This window comes from Pleuronectes platessa, chromosome 10 (assembly GCF_947347685.1).
Source record: "Pleuronectes platessa chromosome 10, fPlePla1.1, whole genome shotgun sequence".
NCBI lineage: Eukaryota > Metazoa > Chordata > Actinopteri > Pleuronectiformes > Pleuronectidae > Pleuronectes > Pleuronectes platessa.
Window position 1 is genome coordinate 24291560 of NC_070635.1, and position 26715 is coordinate 24318274.

At 39.3% G+C, this 26715-nt stretch overlaps 1 protein-coding gene across 2 annotated transcripts in view; it reads left to right on the plus strand.

Annotated features, from left to right (window-relative positions):
- The window catches only part of bckdhb (branched chain keto acid dehydrogenase E1 subunit beta), a 68174-nt gene that overhangs the window by 25703 nt on the left and 15756 nt on the right, over positions 1-26715 (plus strand). For both annotated transcript variants that reach the window (XM_053432659.1, XM_053432658.1), the window contains exons 7-8: positions 2656-2753; positions 5322-5432. In XM_053432659.1, the coding sequence (XP_053288634.1) occupies positions 2656-2753; positions 5322-5432 (209 nt within the window). The remainder of the gene's footprint in view (positions 1-2655; positions 2754-5321; positions 5433-26715) is intronic.

The following is a 26715-nucleotide window of genomic DNA, read 5'->3' on the forward strand; positions in this document are numbered from 1 at the left end:
TAAACCTCCATCTTGAAAGTACGTGAACGTAACATCTTGATCCTGGCCAGACTACGTCACCATGTGATCTCGTCATTACGCCATAGCCACTCCCCTTTCTCTTTAGACACACACACCCACACACACACACCAGTAGATACTCAGTATTACATGTGTGACCATTGTGACAAATGCTGCTGTTGCCATCTTTGAAATATTGGAGTTTGTTAAATGAAGAATCATTGAAATAACATTAACTTTATTTCCCCTTTTTAATAAATACTTTTGTAATTAAAGTATTTGTATTTCTGTGATTATTTGTACATGTGTATGTGAATACAGCTGGATTACTATAGCCTGTGCTCGAACTTAAAACCCTTCATTGTTTATTATATAATCATTAATATTAAATATTGAGATTATTAATATAACATATATCACTTGAGACTGATATTTAAAGATTGACTTGTTGGTCCCTGTAACCAGGGTGGTGCCCCGCAACGATAAGCATTAATTACAGATAGTTTCATTCTTAATTGATAATTTTATTGTTTTCATTAATTATTTAACCATTATTAATTGATAACCGTATCATTTCTAATTAATTATTTTACTATTCTTAATTACTAGCTTTATAATTTTTAATTATTTTTAATAAATCATTTCTATTTTAAATTTCTCATGATTATTAATAATTAGCCAACGTCAAATCTACTACTACTATTGCACAACAACAGTGATTATGGGTTTTGGTGAACACTGTCTATTTCAGAGGAATGTGCCCACTATAACTTATAATGTGTTGTCTAGACATGGAATATATAAAACCAAACATAATACTTGATGTGATTGATGTCTTTCATACCTCACAGCTGTGGTCTAACAATCAGTCAAAGCTATGTTGGCTTCTGCTTGAGTGAGAAAATTAGTTTACATAGAATGGTCCCATTGTGATCATGTGTTTTACAATATGTGTCAGAGAAAACCATTATGAATATGAAGTGTCATGACTCAGACTGATGTGGTTCAGCAGGGTTCTTTGATTTGCTTTTGTTTGTGTTGTTACACAGTTGACATTTGTATTTGTTGTATAGCCCCTGGGGCAGTGATGAGATCATTTCAGTACATCAGTTATATGCTGCATTTTAGAGAAGTCACTCTACTATTTTCTGCAGCATTTCCATTTGGAATAATTTAATATATTGGATATATTTTGAAGGGGCTGTGACAAGATATGGGTCGAACAATCAAGTCCATGTTACTTTAAGTTTCCATTCTCATTTACAGATGCTGAAACTTTTTTAGTTTCTGGTTATCTAGTTGTTAATGCTGTATGTTTTGACAGATGTATGAAAATCTGCTCATCCATCCTGCACAGTGTTTACTCATGGTCGTATTTCAAGAGTTATTTTGATTTCCTAAAGGCGAAGAGCGAGCCAGCTCTAGTGCCAGGTCTACATAACGCTAATTATATCCGCCTGGATTATATGAAGTCATGTTATTGATTGTAGCAGCCCTCTCTTTTCTTGTGTGGAAAAGTATAAAAGCCACACGTTTCTATCATCATGGTCATATGGTTTTGTAGGGACTGAGTTTCCCCTTATTAAACCATAACCTAGTTTTCATAATTTAATTCTAACGTTCCAAAAAGTTCTATTATTCCAGCCCATGTGGCCTCTTTTCTGTCTCGTCTAGAAGCCTAAACCAGGAGCTGCATATGATTCACCCAAACCCTTTATGTTGTTTTACAATAGTAAGCCATCGAGACATGGAGCTGTTTTATTTTCCTCTACGAACTCTCAATTTTTGGAAATGATCATTGAAGTCAAGATTTCCAGAAAGGTCTTTGCAGAGTATAATTACTTACTAATGTGATTTTGACTTCATGTGTTGCCATGTAAGAATCCTTTAAGATCCTTTGCTCTAGCCATTTTTCAGTGATAGCCATAATAGGGAATTACATTCAACGACCATTACAAGTGTACTCATGTGATTATATGCTGTCTGTGCAGCATAAATATTGCAAATAAGATTCCTGTTTAACAGTGATGGCAGTTTGAGTTTTTTGATAGTAATTATTTCAATGACTGTGCTTCAGTTTTCCAAGACATTTTTAACAATTAATCAAACCACATACTTATATTTGTCTTGGACTTCAAAGAGTTCATTAAGAGGCTGACCGCAGGGCCCCCCCTTTTTTTGGAGGGCTGCTCTGTTTATGTGGCCCCTTTTCTGAGTGATATCCCATCCCACCAATATTTTGTTGTCAGGATAAGTCAGAGCTCTGAGCTTGTATCTGGCAGAATTGTATCTATTAGCTCAGGCACTCGTTTGTGCTGATGAAAGTACACTCGGCCTCTGTTGAGGGATGAGGTTCTGGAAATAGCGCGAAAAGGATTTAGAAAATGGGCCAGTTAAAATATTCTAGAGTCTAAATTGATGTTCTTTGACCGGCTATCATTTCACCACTTTGTCATCTAATCTAGTATTTAGACGTTCGCTCAGTTTGGAGTATTTTACATGATAACCACAGGGTACATAGTAAAAGCATGATTGAATTTGTGCAGAATGAACCCTTGACGATTTTTCATGTAAGTTCACATGCACCTTGTTTGAACACCGTGACATTAATATTTATGAATGTTAATGTTTTTAAATGTGCGTGTGATTCCTCAGTGGAGCAGGTTCCGGTGGAGTCCTACACAATCCCACTGTCGCAGGCTGAGGTCCTACAGGAAGGAAGTGATGTCACTCTGGTAGCCTGGGGTACACAGGTTGGTGATCCTTACTCATGCATCATTAACACAGTCTCTGTGGGTGATCTGAGCAGTTCTAAGTTGTCATCCCCCTTTGGATGATTTTTCATGACCACAGGAAAAAAAGGGGTTCAATCTTGTCTCGAGAAAAGATGTTTAAAGACACAGAGGTAAGCCGTGGATTAACTTTTAGTCCATCACAAGCCCCCTCTGTCCCAGCAGGGTCTCTCAACCTGCAGTCTTTGGCTGTATCAGATCAGACATCTCTACAACATCTAGGCTGTTCTTGGCTCTCCACACGTTAACACAACATGTCTGCTGCACACGTTCCATTATTGCCTTTCTTTTCATCCAAGAGATGGGGTTTTTTCGCAGCTCCATATGAATGTGCCTGTAACTCACCAGGAGTCATCCCCACCTTCGATTGTGCCCAGGCACTTAAACAGGCTTATCCGGCTGTAATGTACCTGGTGAATGGGAGGGATCTTGGAGGGCGTTAAGGGCAAAATGTCTCCATCAAAGCCAGTATTATTGATGAAGGGGAGACAGACAAGAAAGAGGATCCAGTAAAGTAGTGGAAAGCATGGCTCTCCTTTTTTTGAAGTGGCACTCTTCTTTCCCACCTCATCCCCCCTTGTGTGTCAGGCCTTTGCAGATGACAGCAAAAAAAACAACTTGCTCAGATTAAAAGGAGCCGAACCCAGTCCTCACAATAAAAATGTCAGACCACGCAAACAGAGGAGGTTTTATTTTTCTCCTCTTTATTAATGTGTTATTCCGTTAGTTTATTGTATATGCATGCAGATAATTATGTAATGGCAGCATCATTTTAAAATAAATCTTCTTCAGTTTTTTAAGTTATTTGTGATGTTGAGGCCAGGCGCTATATATTAGAGACTGTCTTGTCCTCTGACAAATGTCTCCTCTAGTTGATGACAAAGATTTATCACAGCAATGCTTATTAAACACAAACTCAATAAATGTGATTTCTGTATAGGAGGCCCCAATGACTATTGTTATAGATGGATGACATGACTGCTCCCCTTAAGTGTCTCAATTGCCACCAGTTAGCTGGCTGCAGAGTAGGAAATAAACCCTGCCCCCTCTATGATGGTGGATGGGACATGGACCAACAACACGTGTCAATAAATGTTTTTTCAGGGATGTTTTCTGAGGTTTTTGTTATTCTTATCACTTATCATAAAACAGGAAAATGTCTTGGCAGCTGAGAGTGATTCTCAATTGGTTGAGCATGTGTATTTGTGGAACGGCGCTGCTGCGGCTCCATACCCTGGTTGCTACTGCGCTGAATCCAGCTCCAAATGCTCAAAGATGGCAGCGTTCATATTTTTTTATATTTGGTCATTTCTGTATAGTGTGAGGAAGTGGATGATGTCCATCTTTCATCTATATACAGTCTATTGTAGTCACTGATGGATAACGTGCTGTGTCCATAGGAAAAACTGTAAGTTTGCCCATTCTTCTCTGACCTCATCAAAAAGTGATCCTGTCTGCATAACTGCAGCTCACTGGATATTTGTTTGTCCTTCACACCATTCCGAGTAAACTGCAGAAGATTGTATAGGAGATTAACAGTTGAATTAAGATAGACTAGATAAGACAACACATTCTTTTATTAGTCATGTGATTTATCATGCGAGTCTAAAAAATTGTCCTGAGGGGAGCACTGGTTGGACAGTCTGACATCAATAGGAAGGAACGTCCTGCAACAACTCTCCTTCAGAAACTTTAGGGGAATCAGTCTCTCACTGAAATAACCGCACACTGCTGTGATGGTGTCCTGCAGGGATCTCAGTCCAGTTTATTGTTCAGATGTCAACATCTCAATGTCCATTCCCTGGATCTTCTCCAGTATTGGGGAGGATGGTCTACCCTTGCAGAAATCCAACACCAGCAGACACCAGTCCACAAAGTTTCGCATCAGTTCTCTAAACTCCCTGTTCTCCTCTTCTATGATGAGGCAGACGATTGCAGAGTCCTCAGAAAACTTTTGCAGGGGGCAGGAGAGAGACGTGTTCAGTGTTGAGGGGGAAGAGGATCGAAGCAAGAGCCATTCCCTAAGGGGTCCCCTTACTGTGAACAGCCATGTCAGAAATGCTCAAACTGGCCTGTCAGATACTAACAATCATGCCATTATCAAAATGACTGAGATCACATTTTCCCATATAGCTTTTGGATGTATATATAAACTGAAACTCCGGACCTGTATCTGCAGGGTTTTATCAATTGCACTGATCCAATCTGGGTGGCTTATTTTGATATGTGCAGGTGTTTGTAATAAAGTGCTCAGTGAGTGTATGGTTTATGTAATAAATCGTAATCATCTTTTTTATTTTTGGGGGTTGTGGGCAGATTTTATGCCTTAACCTAGGTCCAGCTGCTCAAGGCTTATTTGCCCAAGTGGCATGTGACATATTCATTTAGCCATTGGGTCCAATTTCGCACTGTTGAAATATCTAAACTAAAGCAAATGTGCAAATTTTGTTTTCCAAATGCAATACTCAATGTGACGCAATGCCAGTATTAGGCATTTTGAGTAATTTTTCCTTTTCTTATCCCACTTAGATCCATGTGATGCGCGAGGTGGCCAACTTGGCCCAAGAGAAACTGGGAGTGTCATGTGAGCTCATCGATCTACAGACCATCCTTCCCTGGGATGTAGAAACTATTTGCAAGGTAACCTAGTCACCGGTTAAACTGACATAAAGCAGGGTCTCATTCACTGCTAAGAAACTGATACATTTATTTTATTGTGACCCATCCTGTTATTAATTTCATGGTGCATTATGTAGGGTTTATTGTTATCTAGCGTCACTGCTAGAACAAACTGAATACCCCTTGCCTCACCTTCCTCTTCCAAGCATGTAGGAGAACTAATGGGGCCTTTCGGTAAAATAAAAACACGAATAGCCCTTGAAAAAGTTGTTTGGTTTTATCCATTCTGGGCTACTGTAGAAACATGGTGGGACAACATGGCGGACTCTAGGGCAGCTAACAAATACACAAACATTGTTATATAGATCCAGATGACTCAATACTGATGAACCAGATAATTATGGATATTATATTCAATTTCCGAAAAAAGATACCACAAAATCCTGCATACTAGACCTTTATCTAATATTCTCTCTTGAAAAATATACAATGTTTTTCCCGCCATTCTCAATCTTTTGGGCATAGGCAGAATACCTGCATTTTAATCTCCAAAAAGACACATCACTGTCTTTAATACTGTTGCCAATGAAGAGCTGTTGTTCAATGGAATCATCTTTCTACTGTAGATGTGTGTATTTTGGTGCGATATGAGGCAATATTCCTCTGGTCAGTGTGGTTCTCTTTGGGGCCTGATAAACAGGATTCCTTCCACAGCTAGTAACTCTTAATGTGTGTGTGTGTCGCCCAAGTCTTATGCAGGCAATGGCACTCACCCAAAAAAATATTTCATTTGGTAGGGCTTTCATAAGAGAGGGGCTGTCCAGTGGATATCCCATCTTTATTTAGCTTGAAATGATGGAAGGAGGACAGTGTTAGAAAGTTTGGGTAATCGCGGCAGAGAGAGATTCCCTCCTGGTCACCAAACTTGTTTGTGTATAGAAGACTAAACCAGCAGGAGAGTCAGATGTTCTGAAAAGCGCTTTTGAAATTGAAACCAAAGATCGCAAGGAGCTTCTCAGCAAGAAGTGAACCAAGTGTACGCATCCTCTCCACGTACGGAACACTGGTTCCTAAATGGTTCTTGAAGATTGTCACATGCTGCCTTCTAAGCAGATACATTTTTATTTTTGCATTCATGCTCCTCTGGTTTGCCTTTTTCAGTGAACACCCCACTGCGCCTGCCGCCAAGCAAACTTAATGACCAACAGTTAAAACACAGGATGAAACTGCGGTAGGAGGGTAGTCATTTAAGAGGGAGTCTTTTGGAACTGATGGAAGAGACTGTAGTATTGTTCTGGCACTAACCACGGGCCACCTGAAATGAGCAGCAGTCAGTTACAGTTACAGATTGTTGGTTTAAGTTGGGGACTTCTGAAGTGAAAGTCGTCTTCCTTTTTTTTGAAGGTGTGCTTCATTACTAACTGCCATGAAATTGAATAGTGTGTTTATGTGCTGTGCTAAGTGGGTCTAATGCCAGGCCTGCCAACTCGTACACGTCAACAACATCTCTCCTTGTCATTTTCTCAAGCCAGATGCCCCCTTAAATGTCTGTGAAACCGATAAACCAATTTTGCCACAACGCACGCACACCCACACGCAAACACACACAAAAAAATGTTCTCTCCTCTGTATGTCTCCATTGAAAACATAATTTTCCTGTTGTGTTCTGCTGGCTGAGCACAGAAAGTCTCTTTTAATTAAGTGATTATCAAATTATCAAAGGCACAAAATGAATGACTGCTACAGTGCTAGTTTACTTGTATAAGACTCGTCAACAAATAAAAGGTGTAGTAGGCGTGATGCAGAAAACATCAATACAATATATTGTCGTTTTTCCTTTAGTGCTGATGGCAAAATGCTAATATGACCTTTAGTGACCAAAGTAGACATGTGTGCAGCACTTGGCCTGAGCATTACCTTGTGTTGCTGCCACCTCTACAGAATTAATGTTACAAATGCTTTTAGAGTTCTTTAAGAAGGTTTTATTTGTGCCAATTTACCATATGATAGAAGCTGAAACAATTGGTTGATCAAAAGACAAGTTGCACGACAATCAGAATATACAATTTAATAATCAGATTTATTAGAGGTCATGCAAAATTGCAAAAAAAAAAAAGCCTCCCAGGCAGATTTGATACGTTTTGATTAAAACAAAATATATATATATATATATATATATCAGCATTTTTTCATCATAATACCGTTGGATGCTCCTTCTCCGCACCTTTCGGGACTCCCACAAACTTCAAATTGAACCGTCTTGATTAGTCATCCAAGTCATTCAGAATGCTGGTGTGCTGCCTGTAGCTCCTGGTAGGCCCTCTCTAGAGCATCCAAGAGCATTTCAAGAGAGGCCAAGCTGGGAGTAATGGAGTGTATGGTATCTTCGATTAACTTGTTGAGATTCACTGCTGTGGTTGTGCAGCCATGTGCTTATCGTCAGGTACAGCATCGTTTGAAAGGTTATGCAGCTCTTTCTTGTTGTAATTGCCTTTTCCAAACCTTGTCTTCGGCCCAATCAAAACCAGACAGGAGACCCAAAATGTCAGTCACACAAATACTAATAACTTAAGCCTGATATTTATATTAACTCATCTGTATGTCCCTTTTTTACTAGTAGTAGCATCAGCAGCAGCAGCAGTAGTAGTCGTAGCTGTTGTTAAACTCAGTTTAAGCTACCATAGTTCTACATAACAGTAACATAGAAACCCCACTGCCAAATACAGTTTTGGCAGTGTGACTGCAGAGTGTTGCAGATGCACCAGCAAGTATTAATACTCATAACAGCTTAAATCGCTACGATAATTTTTTTTATTTCTCAGAAATTATGAAAATCATTATTAAATCAACATGAGAAAGCACCTTGTAGCACCTTTAATGTAGAATTTTCTGCAGCAAAGTAGAGAATAGACACATCTGCATAGAATGGGAATCACTTCCCCGTTGTCCTCAATAACCCAGCGCAGTGGTGGCCTAAGTACTGGGTGCTGCACAGCTGCTCTGTGCTGGCATTACTTCTAGATGGTTCTGTGGCTGCAGCTCTACTGGTGCTCAGACATTAGGGTTTTTCTTCACACTGGAACCCACCCATGCAGAAGTACTTTAAATTATATATGCAGCACCATTTCAGGGATGTAATTAAAACTTATTTTTGTTACTGATTAAGCTGTCATTTATTTTTTATGAATCGATCAAATATTTAGCTACCATCTAGTTCATTTAGCCTGAGTTTTTCAAATGTCAAAATAATCCCTTGTCTTTTTTTCACCTTTGCTGCTCGTCATTTGTAGTAGTTTTGAAAGCTAAGCAACCAACTACAGATTAAACAATCTGCCTCCAGTTTACGCTGGCTAATGCAAGTGTATGTGAAAGGCCATGTGATATGCAATTCACAGCAAAAAACTAATCTTGTGAATAACAATAATTATATTGTCCTTAAAATATAATACATCCACTGGTTATTTTTTCATATATTTCCAGAAATAAATCAAGTGGTACAAATATTTCCTTGGATCAGGTTTTTCTGAACACCATTTAGATACAAAAGGCAAAAAACTGATGAAAGCACAGTATAATCCCAAGGTATTGGCAGTAACCTTGGTTATATTTTCATCACTTCTTATGATTTTTTTTTTGTACTAGATAAATGTTTTATAGTTGGTTAAGACCTTGTCAAGGGGTTACCCTCTGATAAACAGATAATTGGGTCCAGTGTTAATCTTATCTGTGGAGAGGGAGTTGGCAAAGACATTGTGTCAACTCCTTAATTCAAAAGATTGTACAGCTGGTGTCTAGGTTTTCCAGCATGCACACGTCCCCCTAAAGCCTCTTGTAGCTCTTATTAACTGGCCATCAGATACAGTGAGTGTGCAGACAGTGAGCTTAGCTGCAGACACATATCTGGCCCCCGGCAGCCAATTAAAGGGTTTCATGTCCCATGAGTCACATGTACTTTGCAGATCTTTCAGTCAAGGATGTGTGCAGGATAAATATGTATGTTTTATGTGTTAAGCTAAGATTGAAGTGTCATGTGTAGAATTTTTTTACTGAAAACAGTGGGTATTAGATTTTTCCACTGTCTCAAGCTAGTAAAATATGCGACTTATCACCTTAAAGTAGCATCCTCCAAATTCCAAAGTCTGAAGTGTAAACTGACTTGAAATAGAGAGAATGTTACCACTTCTCTCCATAAATGCCAAAGTTCTTGCAACCTTTGTGACTAGATACAATCTCCTATGAGTGCATAACTGACTGATAGTCGCATTTAACATTTTCACAATTAGAACCAGCAAGTTTAAGAGGAAGGCCAAACTATATATCAATTAAAAGTTATACAAAATCTGAGTTTATCTACAATATTCAATGAAAACTTTAAAACACCAGAAACCCAAATGGCGTTTGGTGTATTTGTTATAGCAGTAGGTCTCCTGGTTTAGGAAGCCATGGATCATGATGAATATTTGGTTGTGACGAGGCTAGAGTTGTGATTTCTGTACACATAAACCACTTAATCTCTCAGTCACAGAGCCCATCAGAATTAATCATCACGGCTGCAGGGGGCGCTGTTCCAAGTTACAGTGTTGCTTTAATGGATGACTAAAATGGCAGGCTGTGGAAATGCTCTGTCGTGTTTGGTAAGAGTATTTGGAGATGTAAAATGTACATCATCCGTCCCTGAGTAGGCGGCTTTATGCCACCATTTTATCTCAGCTTTCTCACACAGCCCTTTAGATAACATGTACCTCGGTTTTTGCACACTTCCACATTTGTTTGACTTGGCTTTGGAATGTCCAGTCAGCAGTATAAAAAATCTCTGCTCCCATTATTGTATTAGTCCTTTGCTGGTGATTCAGCCTTATTCTCAGGTTTTCCATGCTCAAGATCTGGTCAGTGAATAAACGGAATGGTTTGCCAGGGCTGGTTCACAGTCATTTGTTTTTGTAACCATGATTGGAGAAGATACTTCCCACAGTGACACACACAGGTATTTTAGGCAAGAGCTGGTTTACCCCGTACCCTAATTGGCCTCCACAATGGGCCTGTTTTTCCACTTGTTGCCTTTAATTGAGCTACGTGTTCATAACTGCCTTTCCAAGCAGGCCTGTCTTGCAAATTTTTGCTCATCACGGATCATAGGCTACAAGAAACAAAATAAAATTCCCCAATTTCAATTTTACCAAAATATGCAAACAGCCAAATTTGATAATTTTTTTCTACGTAGCTCCTGAGATTAATGTTTTACAGCACTCAAAGAGAGCAATGAATATGATGATGATAAAGGCAATTACAAATTATGTGCTAATATATTTTGGGTGAAAAAAACTGTTGTATAGCCTCTGTTGTGTTGGTATCTTAATCATTGAGCACAAGGTCTGATCCGAAATATTTTTGTCCGTCAATTACTTTTTATTTTCTCACATTCTGTTATTGGAATCATCACAGAGATTTTTCATTCAATATTCAACCTCGGGGAGTAAGTCTGGACGTATACTCCTCGCAAGTCTGTGCTAGTATTTGAGCTTCCATATGTTGATAATAAGACCTAAATTCAAACTGCGTCAAAGTGCATTCTTTTGGGTATTAAACATTCACTTCTCATGACAGTTAAGTGTCTCGAGAGTGTTTTACATTAATTATGTTGACATTGGCAGCCCGCCATATTTTAATTTAGGCTGCATTCCACACTTTCAAAAATCGACCTTTCTTATAACAACATAATACTTCTATCTTGATGTTTTGGTATGTTGTTGCCTTTTTTTGGCCTTTTACAGCTCTATTTACAGGGTATTAGCCGTGTACTTGCTTGTGCTATCAACCATAAAGTTGCTACTGTCAATGCAGACAGTCAGACCTAATTTTTCAGCTGCAACTACATGCAAGTGGCATGCAGTGCCGTTTTCTCTCATGCAAGAGCTTATTTTTCAAATTGATCTCCATACAAAACCTCTGCAGATTTGCTTTCGTGACATTAAGTAAATGTTTAATTTTACAACCTCACTTGCACAGATCAGAATCACTGATTTGTGTGACTGTGCCCTTAGTCTGTGTACCTGTCCCTCAGAATCTGATGTGTCTGAGAGCAAATTGGAACATGTGTCCACCACCATTACCCCGCAATTATATAAAATAAATTCTGTGGGGAACGATGCTATGTGAGGAACACTGTAGCAACGTGACTTTCAGTGGGTTTCTCTGCACCACACTACAGCAATGAATGTTGTCTGCAGAAACAGTTTTTAGTTTTAAAACAACAATTTTAAGTATGTGAAGATACTGAGTTTGAGTAGGATGCATAGGAATCATCTTTAGTCTGTATTTATGATATAAATATAATCCCCAAGGCCTTATAACCAGAATTGGCTTTAATGAGAATTGCCACCAGCCTCTTGGAGTGTGGGTTGCAACCATTGTTCAAACCTGTCAGGGTAACGAGTAACGACATGTCAAGCAGTTTTATATCTCATCAGACAAATTGCGCAAAACCATGCCAAAGTTTTATTGTTCATGGGACATCTTGATTTGCTTTACCAGCTTCAGTGTATGAATATGTCAAAGCAGTGCCAACTCTGATGCTTTGAGATGGCCTGTAGGTCCCTGGTGTGTCTAGTAACCGTTTTCCCCCCAGTTCATTGTGTTCACTTAAATGTGTGTAAACTTTCTCCCTCAATAGATGTGTCTCTTGGCCTGTGTTCCAGCTGAAGTCTGTGACTGCAGCGCTGCTTGGATCGCAGCCCTTGTAGTGATGCAACCAATTTGGCTGAACCTGTTCAACTCTCAAAAACACATGCAGCAGGAGTCACTTAGGGACTTTATGTGCACCAATATCTCAAGTCTTACGGAATATAAATAATATGTGTAAGTTAAAAAAGCAAAGACAGAATTTAGTGAGTGTAAGGGGTTGATGGGGGGATTCAGCAGGTATATGCAGCTACATCTGTGTCTGCGTGTTCGGAGTGCTCTTGAGTCTCTGGAGTCACTGCACAGATAAGACCTCCTTATCAAGGCTTCGCTCACCCCCTGAATCTCTCTTAATGGTTTCAAGCTGTAATGTGCATGTTATGTGCCTCCTGAATGAAAGACGGCACATAGATGTAGAGAAGTTGGACTCCCGGTATGCTCAGATATGTTCATTTGTAATTCCCTGAGTAAAAGAGCATGGAAGCAAATTGGGCCACCAGTGTTTTCTGCTTAGTGTCAACTCAAACATGTGGTTCTCATCTAGACATTTGCGGTTATTGTTTTTAATACTACCTACCATAATTATATAGGCTGAATAATCTATCATTTGACTTTGCAAGGAAGAGACTTAAGCAGAGCAGCACAATGAAACATTTCCCCCGAATTTGCACCAAAACATAATATGGAACATTATCATTAAAGATTTGATTTTGTCTGTTTATGCAAAAGTGATCCTGGACGCCTTAAACGGAAACAGTCTGCTGATAGTCAATAAAAAAAAACTCTGAAGCCATTTAAACACTAACTTTAATATTTATGTCTTCAAAAGGAGTTTGGCTGTGGCTTTCAGTGGGAAAACAAAACAAGTCAGCTCGATGCTCTGATTTCCCCCTTAGCCCCACTCGTCAGCCTCTTCTAATATCAAATTGATCATTAAAATGATTGGGTTTAGGTCAGTTTTTAGCTCAATCATTTTTACTCACGGCATGAATTTGCCAGGGGATTTTCCGATTTCCAAGTTTTCACACAGGATTGTTTTGCCACATCTGGCAGTGGAAGTTTTAATTTTAATTCCATATTAAACAGTGAGAGTTTGAGTCTGTTCATAAGAGACCCTGAGCTCAATCACACAGTAAATGATGATGATGATGGTGACATCAGCTTATTAACATTCCATAATTTATATCTTCTTTTTTGTGTGGTGGACAGTGGGACATTTTAATTTTTAAGCCAGAGAACAGTGACAAATTTATATAAAAAAAAGTCTTGACAGATTCCCCATACCACCACTTAAGAAGTCTGCAGCCTAATTATCCTTATGCTTCAGCTTTAATGATGTAAAGCTGTGAAAACACGTGGCAGTGGTCCAACAAACCAGGTTTCTGAGCTGCCACATGGAAATTTGTTGAATGAATATGCTTGAAAAGCACGTTTGCTTGATCGTGATTTGCCTGTTGCATGTCAACAAAGCACAGCAGTTTTTGTTTAAGTTGTCACTGCACTGAGGACGCTCAAACCCAGCCTTGAAACTTCTTCACTTTGTTGAACCCTGCCACCAGAAACGTCTCTGCTGCAGAGACATGGCCAAACTTCACAGTTTAATTTGAACCAGGCAACATCACTTTTCATTTTCAGATGATTCCCCTAGCGTCTCTTCATCAGCTCATACGTGTGTTTCCGTCAAAGCGAACTGCCTAACTGAGAGCAGAGATGATGGCCTATCCCCTTTGCTTCATTTCCCAGTTTAAAAGATGAGCCTTGAGCTTTCATTATAAGAATTTTGAGCAGCAAATTACGGCTACCAACAGATTGGCTCCAGATGATTGGCATTTTAAATAGGAGGCTTGTTTCCACTGTATTAAAATGAGAGCAATGCCGAGGGAAAAACTGCTCAGACAGCAGTCGGTTGTAATGGTACATAAAAAGGTTACCGATATGTAAGCAGGGTCTGTCTGATGAGATAATACCAGACAATTTCTACCAATCAAAATAATAGTATTAAAGTAAATTATATATGCTAGCTATGAGATAGATCATTTTTAATATGAGCCTATAAAATATTCTGAGCATTACCGTTTTAATGTTTGCCACTTTTGTTCGATAACATATTGCTGACTTAATTTAGTAGTTAGTAGGCTAAAGACATAATTCATGATTTTTGCCTTTTATCATTTTCGGCTTTTACCCTGGTTGATGGTATGAGTTCAATTGTATTTAAACAATGTTTATTATACATTTTCATATTGAACTGGAGGGAACTCTAATAATGAAATAGTAATAAAATATTTTTTTCTCGTTTAAAGTCAAATAAGGTTTGCATTTGTGAACAAAAGAAGAGCTTTTGAAAAAGGCATCTTAAAATAAAGTGCCTAATTGTATAAAAAAATTATTAAGATGTTGTTTAAGTTTCCCCTTTTCCTTTTTTCTTAACTACATTTCACATTAAACAATCTCAACAAATATTAAGAAATAAACAGCTCCAACCAACTTTCTCTTGTTCAGTGAGAGAAGTAAACTCGACCCTGTTCTGCCAGGATTTACTACCTTAAAGACAAAAAAGCACCACAGATTAAAATAAGACTACCGTAAATACGATAAAGTTGTGCAGGTTAAAAAAGAAACGCTCCGTCAAAATGAAATAATAGGCTGCGACCATATAGAACGGTGTTCCGGACAGCGGTCTCCCTATTGATGACTTTTGATCGCTTTTGATGATCATTTCGTCCTTTCTTTTTCTGCTTCATTTTACTCTTCGGGTGAATCCATGCTTTGACGAGGTGCAACCACCTTCCGTACAATGCTTGGACACACGTTGCGCAAATCGTCATATTTAAATAATCAATGACGTCGTTTAGGTCGACGTATCGCCCCGACCCTACTTGCAGAGCTAGCTGCCATACTGTCCAAGGTGTTCAAACTCAACAGTTGAGAACATTATTAATGTACAGTATTCCGTGGTTGTGCATGAAAGGGGACATATTATGAAAATTCCACTTTTGTAGTGCTTCTACACGTTAATTTGGGTATCTGTCATGTCTACCGTCCCAAAAACTCTGGAAAAACACAGCACCCGCGATTTGTTGTGGTTCCTCTATGTCAGAAACGATACGCTAGAGTGCGTCGAATGGGATTACGACTAGAAATAAACGTCATAGTCACACCATGCCTATGTAGGGAGTCTCGCTACATGGCCTTGGACGAGCGAGCTAAAGCTTGCCGGACTAACCGGGCTCACGAGCTAACGCTACCTGGTGAGGCGGGGCACTCAAAACAGGTCAATCTGAGGAGGGCTGTTTTAGACAGGGTAAAAGGGGTGCTGTTTAAATTATCCTTGTGGTATTTTGACCAAAATTTTGTAAAAGACATTTCATTAAGACCCAAAGGAACCATATCAACTGTGGTAAAATGGTCATAATATGTCCCCTTTAATAGATTCTCTAAATATTATATTTAGATTCATTGTTTGTCTGGATCTATATTATTGCTTCTGTTTCCTTTCCTTGGTGATACCTGTCAAGATTTGATACGCAGCTCAGTGGCAAGCAGACTCTGCTTTTATCTGACTCTGTGGCCTGGAGCGGGTTCAGAACAAACCAGGCTCATTCCTGTGTTTCCCTTTCAACCGACGGCTCTCTGCAAGTTTCTGCTCTTTTCCCCACCACAAAGCTTCTGATGTCTTTGGCCCGCTGTCACACACACACTGGAAACAATCAAAGTAAAATAAAATGGCACAGGAAAAAAGTGGCCAGAGGTTGGGCCCCACTCCCCGCATTCTTATTATTGTAGCCCACATCTGTAATTACAGTGTTAACAGTGTGCTCTGTCGACCCAAACAGCGAGAAGATGTTGAGAGAAAGAAAGAAAACGCTGGGCCAGAGGGAGCCAGTCAAAAACTGGAGACAAGGGTTTTTGGGGCATTAGAAAAGCACTAGTGTCTCCTGCTACTGACTCCTTTTACATCCTTCCTCCTGGCAATAGCTCCCGCTCAAATTCCACAACTAGGCACAGGAGATTTCTCAAATTCTTGCTTTGGTCACTCACCGGGAGAAATATAGTCAAATCTGGCAAATCCATACACAGACATAGCCAACGATTAATGGAGGCTCACATTTCTGATGTTAAGAATAAAGATGCTTTGTGAATTAGCCACGTTAATCTGACATTTTTTAAAAGGCCAGACTAACCAGTTGTCACAACAGATCATTGTACCGTGTCACTCCCCTCCAGCTGTCATCCATACAGATTAAGCAGATGGGATAATTACCACAGACTGTTGAAAATGGCTGCAAAAATCAAAATGAGGCAAGAAAATCACAATTGCCTGTTCTATTTTTCTGATGTCATTGTTTAATTAACAATTTCGGTTCTCGATGATAAGGATGGAAGTAATCGTTTGTTGTGAAACAAACTTTCACACTCCATAAGGCACTCCTGATTCGACGGTTGTTACTTCCATTGGCCAGTTAATCAGTTTTCCACTGGAGAGGACAGTTTAGTTCAGGAACATTGGCCAGAGATATAGACAGATTGAGCTCATCAAGGTCAGTCAGGAGGCCAATAGCAGGACTGAGTGGAAAAGGCGGAACATCTGAGGTCACGTGCAGTCGCCCAGAGATTTTCCTGGTCCTTTTAAAATCCTCAAGTCGGTTACATCAGCTTAAACCAAACCAAAAAGTAATAGAATATTTTCCTCATCTAGAAGCCAATTTATCCGTGACTCACTCGTTTACCTCTCACCATTGTGTCTGCTTCGGGAGGGTGCGTGTAGGCAGTTAATGACGGACAGATTGGCCAGCAAATCATTTCATTTTGTCTGAATGATGTTTATTATAGTCCTGCAAGGCTCACAGACACTATTTACTAAAGTAAAGTAGTCACGTTTGACTTGAAGCAAATTCACAACAAGTGGCCCTATAACTTCATCACTCCTTCAATGACTCAGATTTGAGTAATGACACATAATAAACAATTAGGCACAGGAGATTTCTCAAATTCTTCCTGGTGTCACTCACTCGAGAAATATAGTCTCAGATCTGGCAAATCCTATAGTGCTCTCTCTCGTTAGGGTAAGTTACTGTTCAGTACAGGTACTCATCTGTACTTTTTTAAGTACTTTACTTTGTGTATTGTTCCACCTTCTGGTCTCCTTGATGCATCAAGTCTACATTCATATCTTCTGCAGAAGACATAAGACAGAAAAACTCCACAGCACAATGTCATTTGGTTGCTATCCTTAAAAGTACAGAGTTCGATACCCAACCCTAACAGTCATAAAGTAAAGAAGTTGTCAGATAATCCTAAAAAAATTATTTGATTAGTCCCACAACGGGGGAATTTGCTGTGAGCATCATGTTCAATGGCTCATTTTGCTATTGTTGGAACTTAAAAAAAAAAAAAAAAAGTCATGCCAGATGGCATTAATAAAGGAAATTATTTTATTGCAGAATAAATTAATTTATTTTCTATTCTTCATAATTTTTACCAAATAATTCTGCACAAGTCAACAAAGTCGAAAACAAACTTGTAGCTTTTTTCTATTTAATAAAGTCTTTATTACTTCTGGTAAAACATAACTGTTTGTAAACTAGATTGTAAAAATTTGTGTGAAAGATTTAGCTGACTGTAGTTTGAACCATAATTGTGGCCTTTTGAAACTGTAGTTGATAATCCACTGAATCATCTGAGGTTACATCCACACTACACTGCTTTTGTTTGAAAACATTGGTTTCAAACTAAAACCATCTCTGTCTACACAAGTGTTTTGGCTCCATATGAGTCAAAATCATGTTTTAGTCCATATTAGCAATGCTTAAAACATATCACGTGACCACTCACATACATTGGGCATGTGCATGATGTTTATGGGACATTTTGCTTCAAAAAGTCCTTTTACACAGTATTGATAGGAGCCAGATGCAGTCGTATCTGTGACTGTCGTCAGCTGCTGTCAAATATCACCATACCAGGATCAACTAACTCAGTTTCCATTTGAGGAGTTAAGTAAAGTGCTGTAGCAGGTGGTCTTTGTTTGGTTTTCCTCTTCATAGCTTCCTCACATACTTTTGTATTTTGTGGTGACTTTTAAAGTTTAATAAAATGTGTGGTGTTGAACTTTATTAGTTATGGAAACCATCATTGTCTTTATATCCATAAAACCTCAACACAATGAAATTAGCCTTCGTCCCATATTCAGCTCTTGGTTATTTCCTTTTTTAGTTACCGAGATGATTTGACTGATTGAGTATATTGTAGTGAAACCCTTATAATGTTCTTTGCTAAAACATTGTACAATGTGATTGTAACACTACTCATTCCATAGGAGTCTTTAACTGAAAATTCTGCATAATTAGTTTGTTAAGGTTTATTTTAACATTGTCCTTGATTCTTCAGACAATTCATGGATCTTGATCAGACATGTTTAGCGGACTAATATCTGTGAGTGTGTGCAAGTTGGTGCAGATCCTAATAAAAATACACACCTAGTGAATTTTTATGTGGTTTCATAATAGGAATGTTGGGTCTTGGTGGAGGTATGCACTCTACTGATTGTTATTCTTTTCACCTCTAGTTGAGCTACATTCACACATGACTTTGAACGTCAGTGATAGTTTAATTGCTGCATTGACTTTGTCAGTATATGGTTGCATGGTCTAACCAGACGTTGCAGACTACCATGGTTCTTTCATTGTGACTAACTTAGTGTTTAACATGGTTTCCATCCCAAGCTTATTTATTTACCTCAAATACTACATAATTTCCCTTTATACAGGTTATCCTGCTGAGTAGTAACCCCCCCCCCCCAAAAGGGGAAAAAAGCTTTAAGGGCTTTAATGTTTGCTCGTATTTGCAGCAACTTGTGGGATGTTCACAAGGAGCCGTCATCAGTGTATACAGTAGCAGTCGTGTGTGTGTGTGTACACACTGATGGCAAGCTGCCTTATAGTGTGGATTCTGGCTAGAAGGGTAGAGTGTCTTTGTGTGTGTCAGGGAGTAATTGAGTTGAATTGGTTTTAATGGGTCTTTATGGGGTGTTTGGAGTTATTTCTGCCTGAGGTCTCCTGTGGTGTACTGGCTTCTCTGGAGGATGGCTTGGCTCTCTGCCCAGCGCAGAGGCTTCTGTTCTACACTTTCTCCTTGGCTCTTTCATTCTTGTGCTCCTTTACCCCTCTCTCTTCCTCTCCAGTTCTAACTTTCCCTCTCTCTACCATGATAGAGTGAAGGAGCAAGAAATTGCATGTCACCGGAAGAGTGAGCGAGTGTTGGGGTTTCCTCCCGACCTTCTCTCCCATGCCAACCACTCACTCCTCCCCGATAGTCGCTGAGTGCCACTTTAAAGCAAGTAGTCAAGCCTCATCCCGACTCTCATTTGTCACTGAGATCACATGGTGGCGCATGAGTTAGGACCCTGTGGTAGCCACACAATTACAGGGTCGAAAGAAAGGAGGATTGCCAGTGGGTCCAGTGGCAAGGACGACTCCGCGGTGGCGGCACAGAACTAAACTTTCTCTAGCTGTCGCATTTTGATGGACTGACTCAGGAAAGGGAAGGCATACTATATGGAAAGATGTAAGTTACAGACTAGTGTGTATGTTTGGGTTTAGACAGAGAGTAGAAGCACAGCAGATTTAGTTTTTGTCATCACCACTATTTGAAAATAATCTGAGACCAATTTGGTGGCTTAAAAATACAGATCCAGCAAATAAATGTTGGCAACTTCTCCTGGAAAGACTCCCCCATGTGTTTTGAAAACTTTAAAAGCACATTATGTGATTCTGCACCAGTCAAACCGCATCCCAGTTTAGCTCCAAGTATGGACTGTTTTTATTCACTTCTCATCTCCATAGTCTCCACACTGTCTGTTAAGATTGAGTCAGTGCTCTTTCGTGACTACATACTGCATATATAATGCCATGGTTTTTATGATGACAAAATACCACAACAGCATCAGCTGCAGGAGGTAAACTGTAAGAGTAACTCACCATCACTTTTATAAATGTAAATCAATCGATCTTGGAGAGGCAGTGTGTGAAAAGCCATGTGTGTTCAAATGTGTGGGCGTGCACTTGGACAAACTATATACACATGCATATGGCTACGGTGTGTGTGCAGCATGACTTCATGAGGCAGAATAGGATAAAAAGGTGACAAGTACGAGATTGACCACATTGAAAAATGGAAAGACAGGAAGAATAGAGCCTGATGTAGGTAAACACAGACTTAAGTTTTGAGTATGGAGTGAATGCAGGAGGACGAGCTCCATGCTGCTCATTAGGTTTGGGTGTGTATGGGAATGGCAGTACACATGACATTTTCTCAGCAGCCAGTGGAATTACTCCAGTATCTAATGACAGTCCTGCAGCACAATGAGTAGTAAAGCGGCAGCCACCATAGCTGTTGCCCAGCCAAGCTACCACCAACCACCATCAACCAGGAGCCCTAGTTTTGACTCTGAGCCAGGACCAGGGGAGGGAGCACGATGTATCAGGCTACAATATTATGAAGTAAGACGCTGGCTTTATGAATACAGTATAGGGATTGACTCAAATACTCTATTAAATAAGAAAATGGTCAAATCTAATAGCATTGTGGACTCAAGCCAACTGCTACAGTATGGTCTCAGATTATCATCATAAATTCAGATGGTTTAAAAAGCAAATTACAAGTTTATCTACCCAGCGTCTTGTTGGTAAGTGTCCACCTTCTGTTGAAATACAACCGGTGTTGTTGGGGTGATGCCACAGTGTCCAAGCTGGCACTTACTGTAAATCAAGCTCAGCCGTGGGAGTGTGTCATGTAATTATTGTCTGGGAAATCTTTAGTAGTAAAGGACGAGTCGACTAATTGATAGCCTGACTTCCTTGGAGATTGCAGGGTTTTCAGAGAAGCTGGATAGTGTTAGGAAACATTCAAAATCTATGTTTGTCTTAGTCCAAGAATATTGTGCTGTACAGAAAACTGATTAAAAACTTGAAAGAGTGATTAATTTAAAACATAAACATTGTAGAATTATACATTTTAATGAACACAAGTAGTATTCTGTCCCATATTAATGGGAATACGCCACAAAGCAGCTACACTATTTTCTGCAATGCATATCATATTTCTGTTTTCATCACTCATTACCCTACATCCTTTTAATATTTGTGCATAGTCTGTTTTTTTGTCAATTTTAAAATTTTGGCAAAAGGATGCTCTTTGATTCAAGGGACACAAGCCACCTAGTAATAAACTCATCAGGCACATTTCCATGATGTAACATAACAAAGAAAAGATCCATGACATGTTTACTTGTCCTGTGCTTACTCAAGACAAATGATTTACCCGCTTCGATACATCTAACTGATCATCTTCCTGCTGTGTCCAATCCACTTCCTGTAGCTCCACCACTGTCTTAAAAGTAACTGCTTTACCCACGTGTTTAGTCTAAACTTTACTAACATGAGAGGTGGCTCTCATGGGTAAATAAGAGGATTAGATGACTTTAGAGCAAAGGGTCAAACCACATGATCAGAGTGGATGTTTCTGTCTCTTGAAATCCCATCCAGCAACTGGAAACAAATGGGTTAAACGCTACAGCCACAATTACTATGTATTACTTAGCATCCTGTCACAGTCTCCTGCCAGAGATGTAAAAACAACTTGAGTATGTCTTTCTCTATTAGAAGTTTTTATTCAAACTTGAGGCAGAGAGATGAGTTTGCTAAGAACTGAATGAAAATAGTTTGTTTCTGCTCTATCAGTAAGTAAACGTAACCTTGCAAAGCTTTGGAAAATTGTCAAATCATTATCACAAAATTGATTTTGATCCCTTGGGAAAACAAAATTGTCATTCATTAAACAGAAATAAGTTATGCCTGCCCAAAACTACTGAAAGCCAAAAGTTCAGTCAACATCTCTATCCAATTAGTATTATGGTGATGTCATAATGTATGCCCCCTCCTGCCGGCACTACAGCACTTTATTTATTTACAAAGTACTTCCCCTGGTAAGCTTTCTGGGTATCTTACATGTCTTTTAAAAATATAAAGATCAATGTGACTCTGCATAGGTATTTTGGGGAATAATTAAATCATCACACAGTCTGACACAAACAAATAAAGTGTCAATGGGCCTTAGGGCTTCCTGTCAAGTATAAACCTGGCTTTATTTTTCATCAACGAATCTTGTTTTTTGTAACTGGCTGCACTAGAGGTCCAGCAATATTATTAATTTCCAGCAAAGGAAGTTCTTGTGTCAAAATATACAGGAATCAAACCAAATAGGTCTGGATATATATACCCCACTAAATGCATGTGGCAGTACATCGTTTAATTCATGAATGATCAATACAATACAAAGTGACTTCAATCAATGTACATGAACTGCTTCACCCACTGTACCCAAAAGCCCGGTGCCTTTTCTGTCCCAGACATTACTGCATTTTACCATTTTTTAAAACGAATTTTCATATGGCATGAAGATCTGCTTCTGGAATAGACCTTTCAACATGCTCATGTCAGCTAGTGAAGACTTTGCAAGTAACAGTCATATGTTGAAGCGGCAAGGATTTTGGACTATTAGGTCTATTAAGTAGGTCACATGTTTTCCTCAGGCCACCGAGTCCGAAATTCTATTTCACAATATTGTTAAAACAGTATCAGGCTCCTTGTTGTGTCAAAAGCATCTGAAGAATGTACTAGTGATGCTACAAGTACTATGATGGATCTCCCCTTAGCGAGATGACCGACAGGGAGATCAGGCCAATGTTGGTGTCACAGTGTAAATTGGAAGATAACTCAGGCTTAATGATGTGTGTAGAGTGTGCATGTAAAATGAGGATTGGGTTCAGCATCAGGGCGAGGTAGGAGATTGCTCAGCAGCTCTGTTTATTCAAAGGACCTGTATGAGTCATCTCACTAAGGCGAACCTAACAGCAACATGTCATATCAAGATATCGCCCTAATCTCAACCTCTCACTCGATTCGTCCTCAGGGTGCAGATTGCCAATGGTTTTTACTGTCTTCCAGTGTTTTCATTATCTTCCCCATTCCTGAAGACGGTGTCACATAACCAATGGATTTTGCAGTAAACTCCTCACCTCAGCTGGTCAAATATTGCTACGTATGTGGGCAAAAGCTTGTTGCAACTGTTGAGTCTTTTTTTTTTTGCATTACTGTAGATTGTGGTTCTCATACCTACCTGGTGCGGGTCATCCACCAGTGGTTTGATCCCATGAACCCTATTCTGCATACCAAAGTGTCCTTGGGCAAGGTATTGATTCCCAAATTGCCCCTCACTGCTGTGCTGACAGTAAAGGCTGAATTATAGTCCTGCGACTGCAACCGCGGAAGGCCACGCAGTTGCATCGACGGACTCGTTTTGGTTTATGCTTCACTAACGTGTTGCGCGTGTTGCAATGCAATTCACCGCCAGAACACTAGGCAGAGTAGCGTTGTTTGTCGAAGACAAAACACACAAAGAAGAGAAGTCTTCTTCTTCGTCGACTGTTTATTTAGATCGCCAATCCGGCTCCTCATAGCCTATTTCTGGCGGACAAATCGGCCAGTCAGTGACGGGTTATACAAGTGGTCATACTTTCGGATCTCTTCTGCCAAGTGCTCTTCTATTTGGTCCATATTCGTTCTTCTAAATCTTCCGTGATTTCCGCGTATTGTGGGGCATGAAACCGGAAACTAGACTCCGGACGGGATGTAGTAAGCAGACCAATCACAAGCCTTGCGGGCTGCGAGAGGCTCGCGTCGCTTTGTCGTGTAGTTAGAAAAATTGGCGGACACACGCAAGCCCGCAGAGGGCGCGAAAGGGGCGTGTTGCGTGTCTTGCGTGCATGCGTGCGTGCGTGCGTGCGATTCGGCCTTCAGTGGTGTTGTATAGCATTAGTTCTCAAATGGGGGTACGCGTACCCCTAGGGGTATTTGAAGGTACTGAAGGTACTGAATGATTTTTAAAAATAAATTTCCAATTAGCATCCATTCAAAAATCTTTTAAAAATTCTTATTTAATAAATAATCAATAAAATATAAGTTTAAGTTCATGAATTGAATTTATTATTCAGTAGGCTATTCAATTTCATTATACTAAAAACCCAGAGTCTCCCCCATACCGATGGTTTGACCCAACCTGGCACACGCCACCTGTCATCACCTGTCATCACTGCCACCTTGAAAACTCTAACAATGGAGTCAGGGTTAAAGCGCAGAAGCAATGCCGCTGAAACACGGAGTGCCAAAGAAGGCGAAACCAGAACCAGAGCCAGCTAAATTTCGTCAGTACTCACAAGAAGGTCGAGACATTAACTGATGTTTTCAGGTTTATTTGAAACTTCCCTAAACCACACCTTGAGACCTTAAAGGAGACATATTATGAAAATTCCACTTTTGTAGTGCTTCTACATGTTAATTTGGGTATTTGGCATGTCTACCGTCCCAAAAACTCTGGAAAAAAACAACTCCCGCGATTTGATGTGGTTCCTCTATGTAAGAAACGATACGCTAGAGTGCATCAAATGGGATTACGACCGAAATAAACGTCATAGTCACACCAAGCCCATGTAGGGAGTCTCGATACATGGCCTTGGACGAGCCGTCAGCCACCCGGCGGAGCCCGGCTAGCGTTAGCTCGCTGCTGCTACCTGTCAGACATTTCAGTGGCCGCATAAACAAGGGACTCCCGGGACACCTCTAAACGTTGACTCAACAGTGTGGAAGGATGCTGCTGCTGCCAGGCTCACCGGGGGTGAGGGGGGTGGGGCACTCAAAACAGGTCAATCTGAGGAGGGCTGTTAAGACAGGGTAAAAAGGGTGCTGTTTTAAATGATCCTTGTGGTATTTTGACAAATATGTTACAGACATTTCATTAAGACCCCAAGGAACCATATCAACTGTGGTAAAATGGGCATAATATGTCCCCTTTTAAGCGAGCAAATATTTCACAATAAAATAACAGACACTTCAACAATATTAACAATAACATAGATTGGGTTATTTACACTTGTTTTTTTTTTCTGTGGGGAGAGATTAGCCAACAGTGGCATTAAACCAGCACATCTTCAGCGGTATTTCCAGACAAAACATGAAAGTCATGTTGGTAAGCCACCTGAGTTTTTAAGAGGAAACTTTCTGAATTCAGGTCATCTCAAGAGACGATGCGAAAGCCTCCCCGAAGCAAACAGAAACAAGCTACCTGTCACTTATCAGGAAAAACTCCTGGAAGTGTCATCTGACAGTGGCCTCCAGATGAAGTTAGCCACATCCACACTCACACAGTTTTGGGTGTGTGTCAAGCAGGAGCACCCTCACCGGGAACAGAAAGCTTAGGAGCAGCTACTACCCTTTGCCTCCACATATTTTTGTGAGGCCTCCTTCTCTGCAATGACTGTGATCAAAACAAGGCAAAGAAACAGACTGTGCCTGGAGAAGCGGTTGATCACAGCAGCAGTTGCTTCCATGCCACCAACACTGACAAAGATCCTCAGTGAAGCACAAGTTTCTCACTAAAATGTAAATGAAAAAGCACTCACACATAAATAAATAAATGTATAAAAAATACAGAAATAAATAAATAAATAAAAAAGGAAATAATTAATTAATACAGAAATAAATAAATAAATACGTTAATAACAACAGAAATGTCTAAATAAATGTCTTAAATATATTCACATTTATTTATTCCCTGATTTATTTCTTTTTTGATTTCAGTGTCCTTATGCTAATGAGAAAGGCGGGCCTAACCTCAGTCTCGAGCAGGATTATATATTTAAGACATTTATTTAGACATTTCTGTTATTAACGTATTTATTTATTTATTTCTGTATTAATTCATTAATTTTATTTTTTATTTATTTAATTTATTTATTTATTTCTGTATTTATTTATACATTTATTTATTTATACTTAAGTCATGTATGGTCCTCCATACTCCGTTCAATGCAACAATGTAATCTTAAATGCTGACAGTTTGTAAATTTAAGATTAGTATTCTTTTCGATCCTTAAAGAAGATATTATAAGATGATGAATATAAAAAAAAATATTTTAACCTAATCTTTTATTTAAAATTAGGTTAATGATTTATTTTTTGGGAAGAAGTGTTTATCTATAATTAAGTTCATGAGTTTAGTTTGAGAACATCTTTATTATGATCCCAAAAGAGGTCACTTTAAGTTGATAATTCTTTTTATGTGTACAAATCTTATTTATAATTGAGATAATTATTTATTTTTTAATAAGTCATTATTTATTTTTATATAATTTTATTTCCAAATAGTTCAAGAGAGAGAGAAAGTGTCTAGTTACAAGGTTTATTAAAATCAGACACTAATGGCACAGCACTGTGTATTGCATCTTTCTTTCAACCAAAAATGCTTTGCGCTGGTTAGGGGGTACTATGCTGAATTTCTTTTTTAAAGGGGGTAGATCACTGAAAAAAGGTTGAGAACCACTGGTGTATAGGATAAAGTGGCGCACATAGATGCACCCTATGAATGTATGGGTGAATGGCAAAACTTATGGAAAGCGCTTTGAGTGGTCATCAGGACTAGAAGAAGATTATTTAAACAGTAAATATATCAAATATATTCAGGATTTTATTTTATTTGTGTAGATGTAGCCTCATTTAGCTCTCAGTACCAG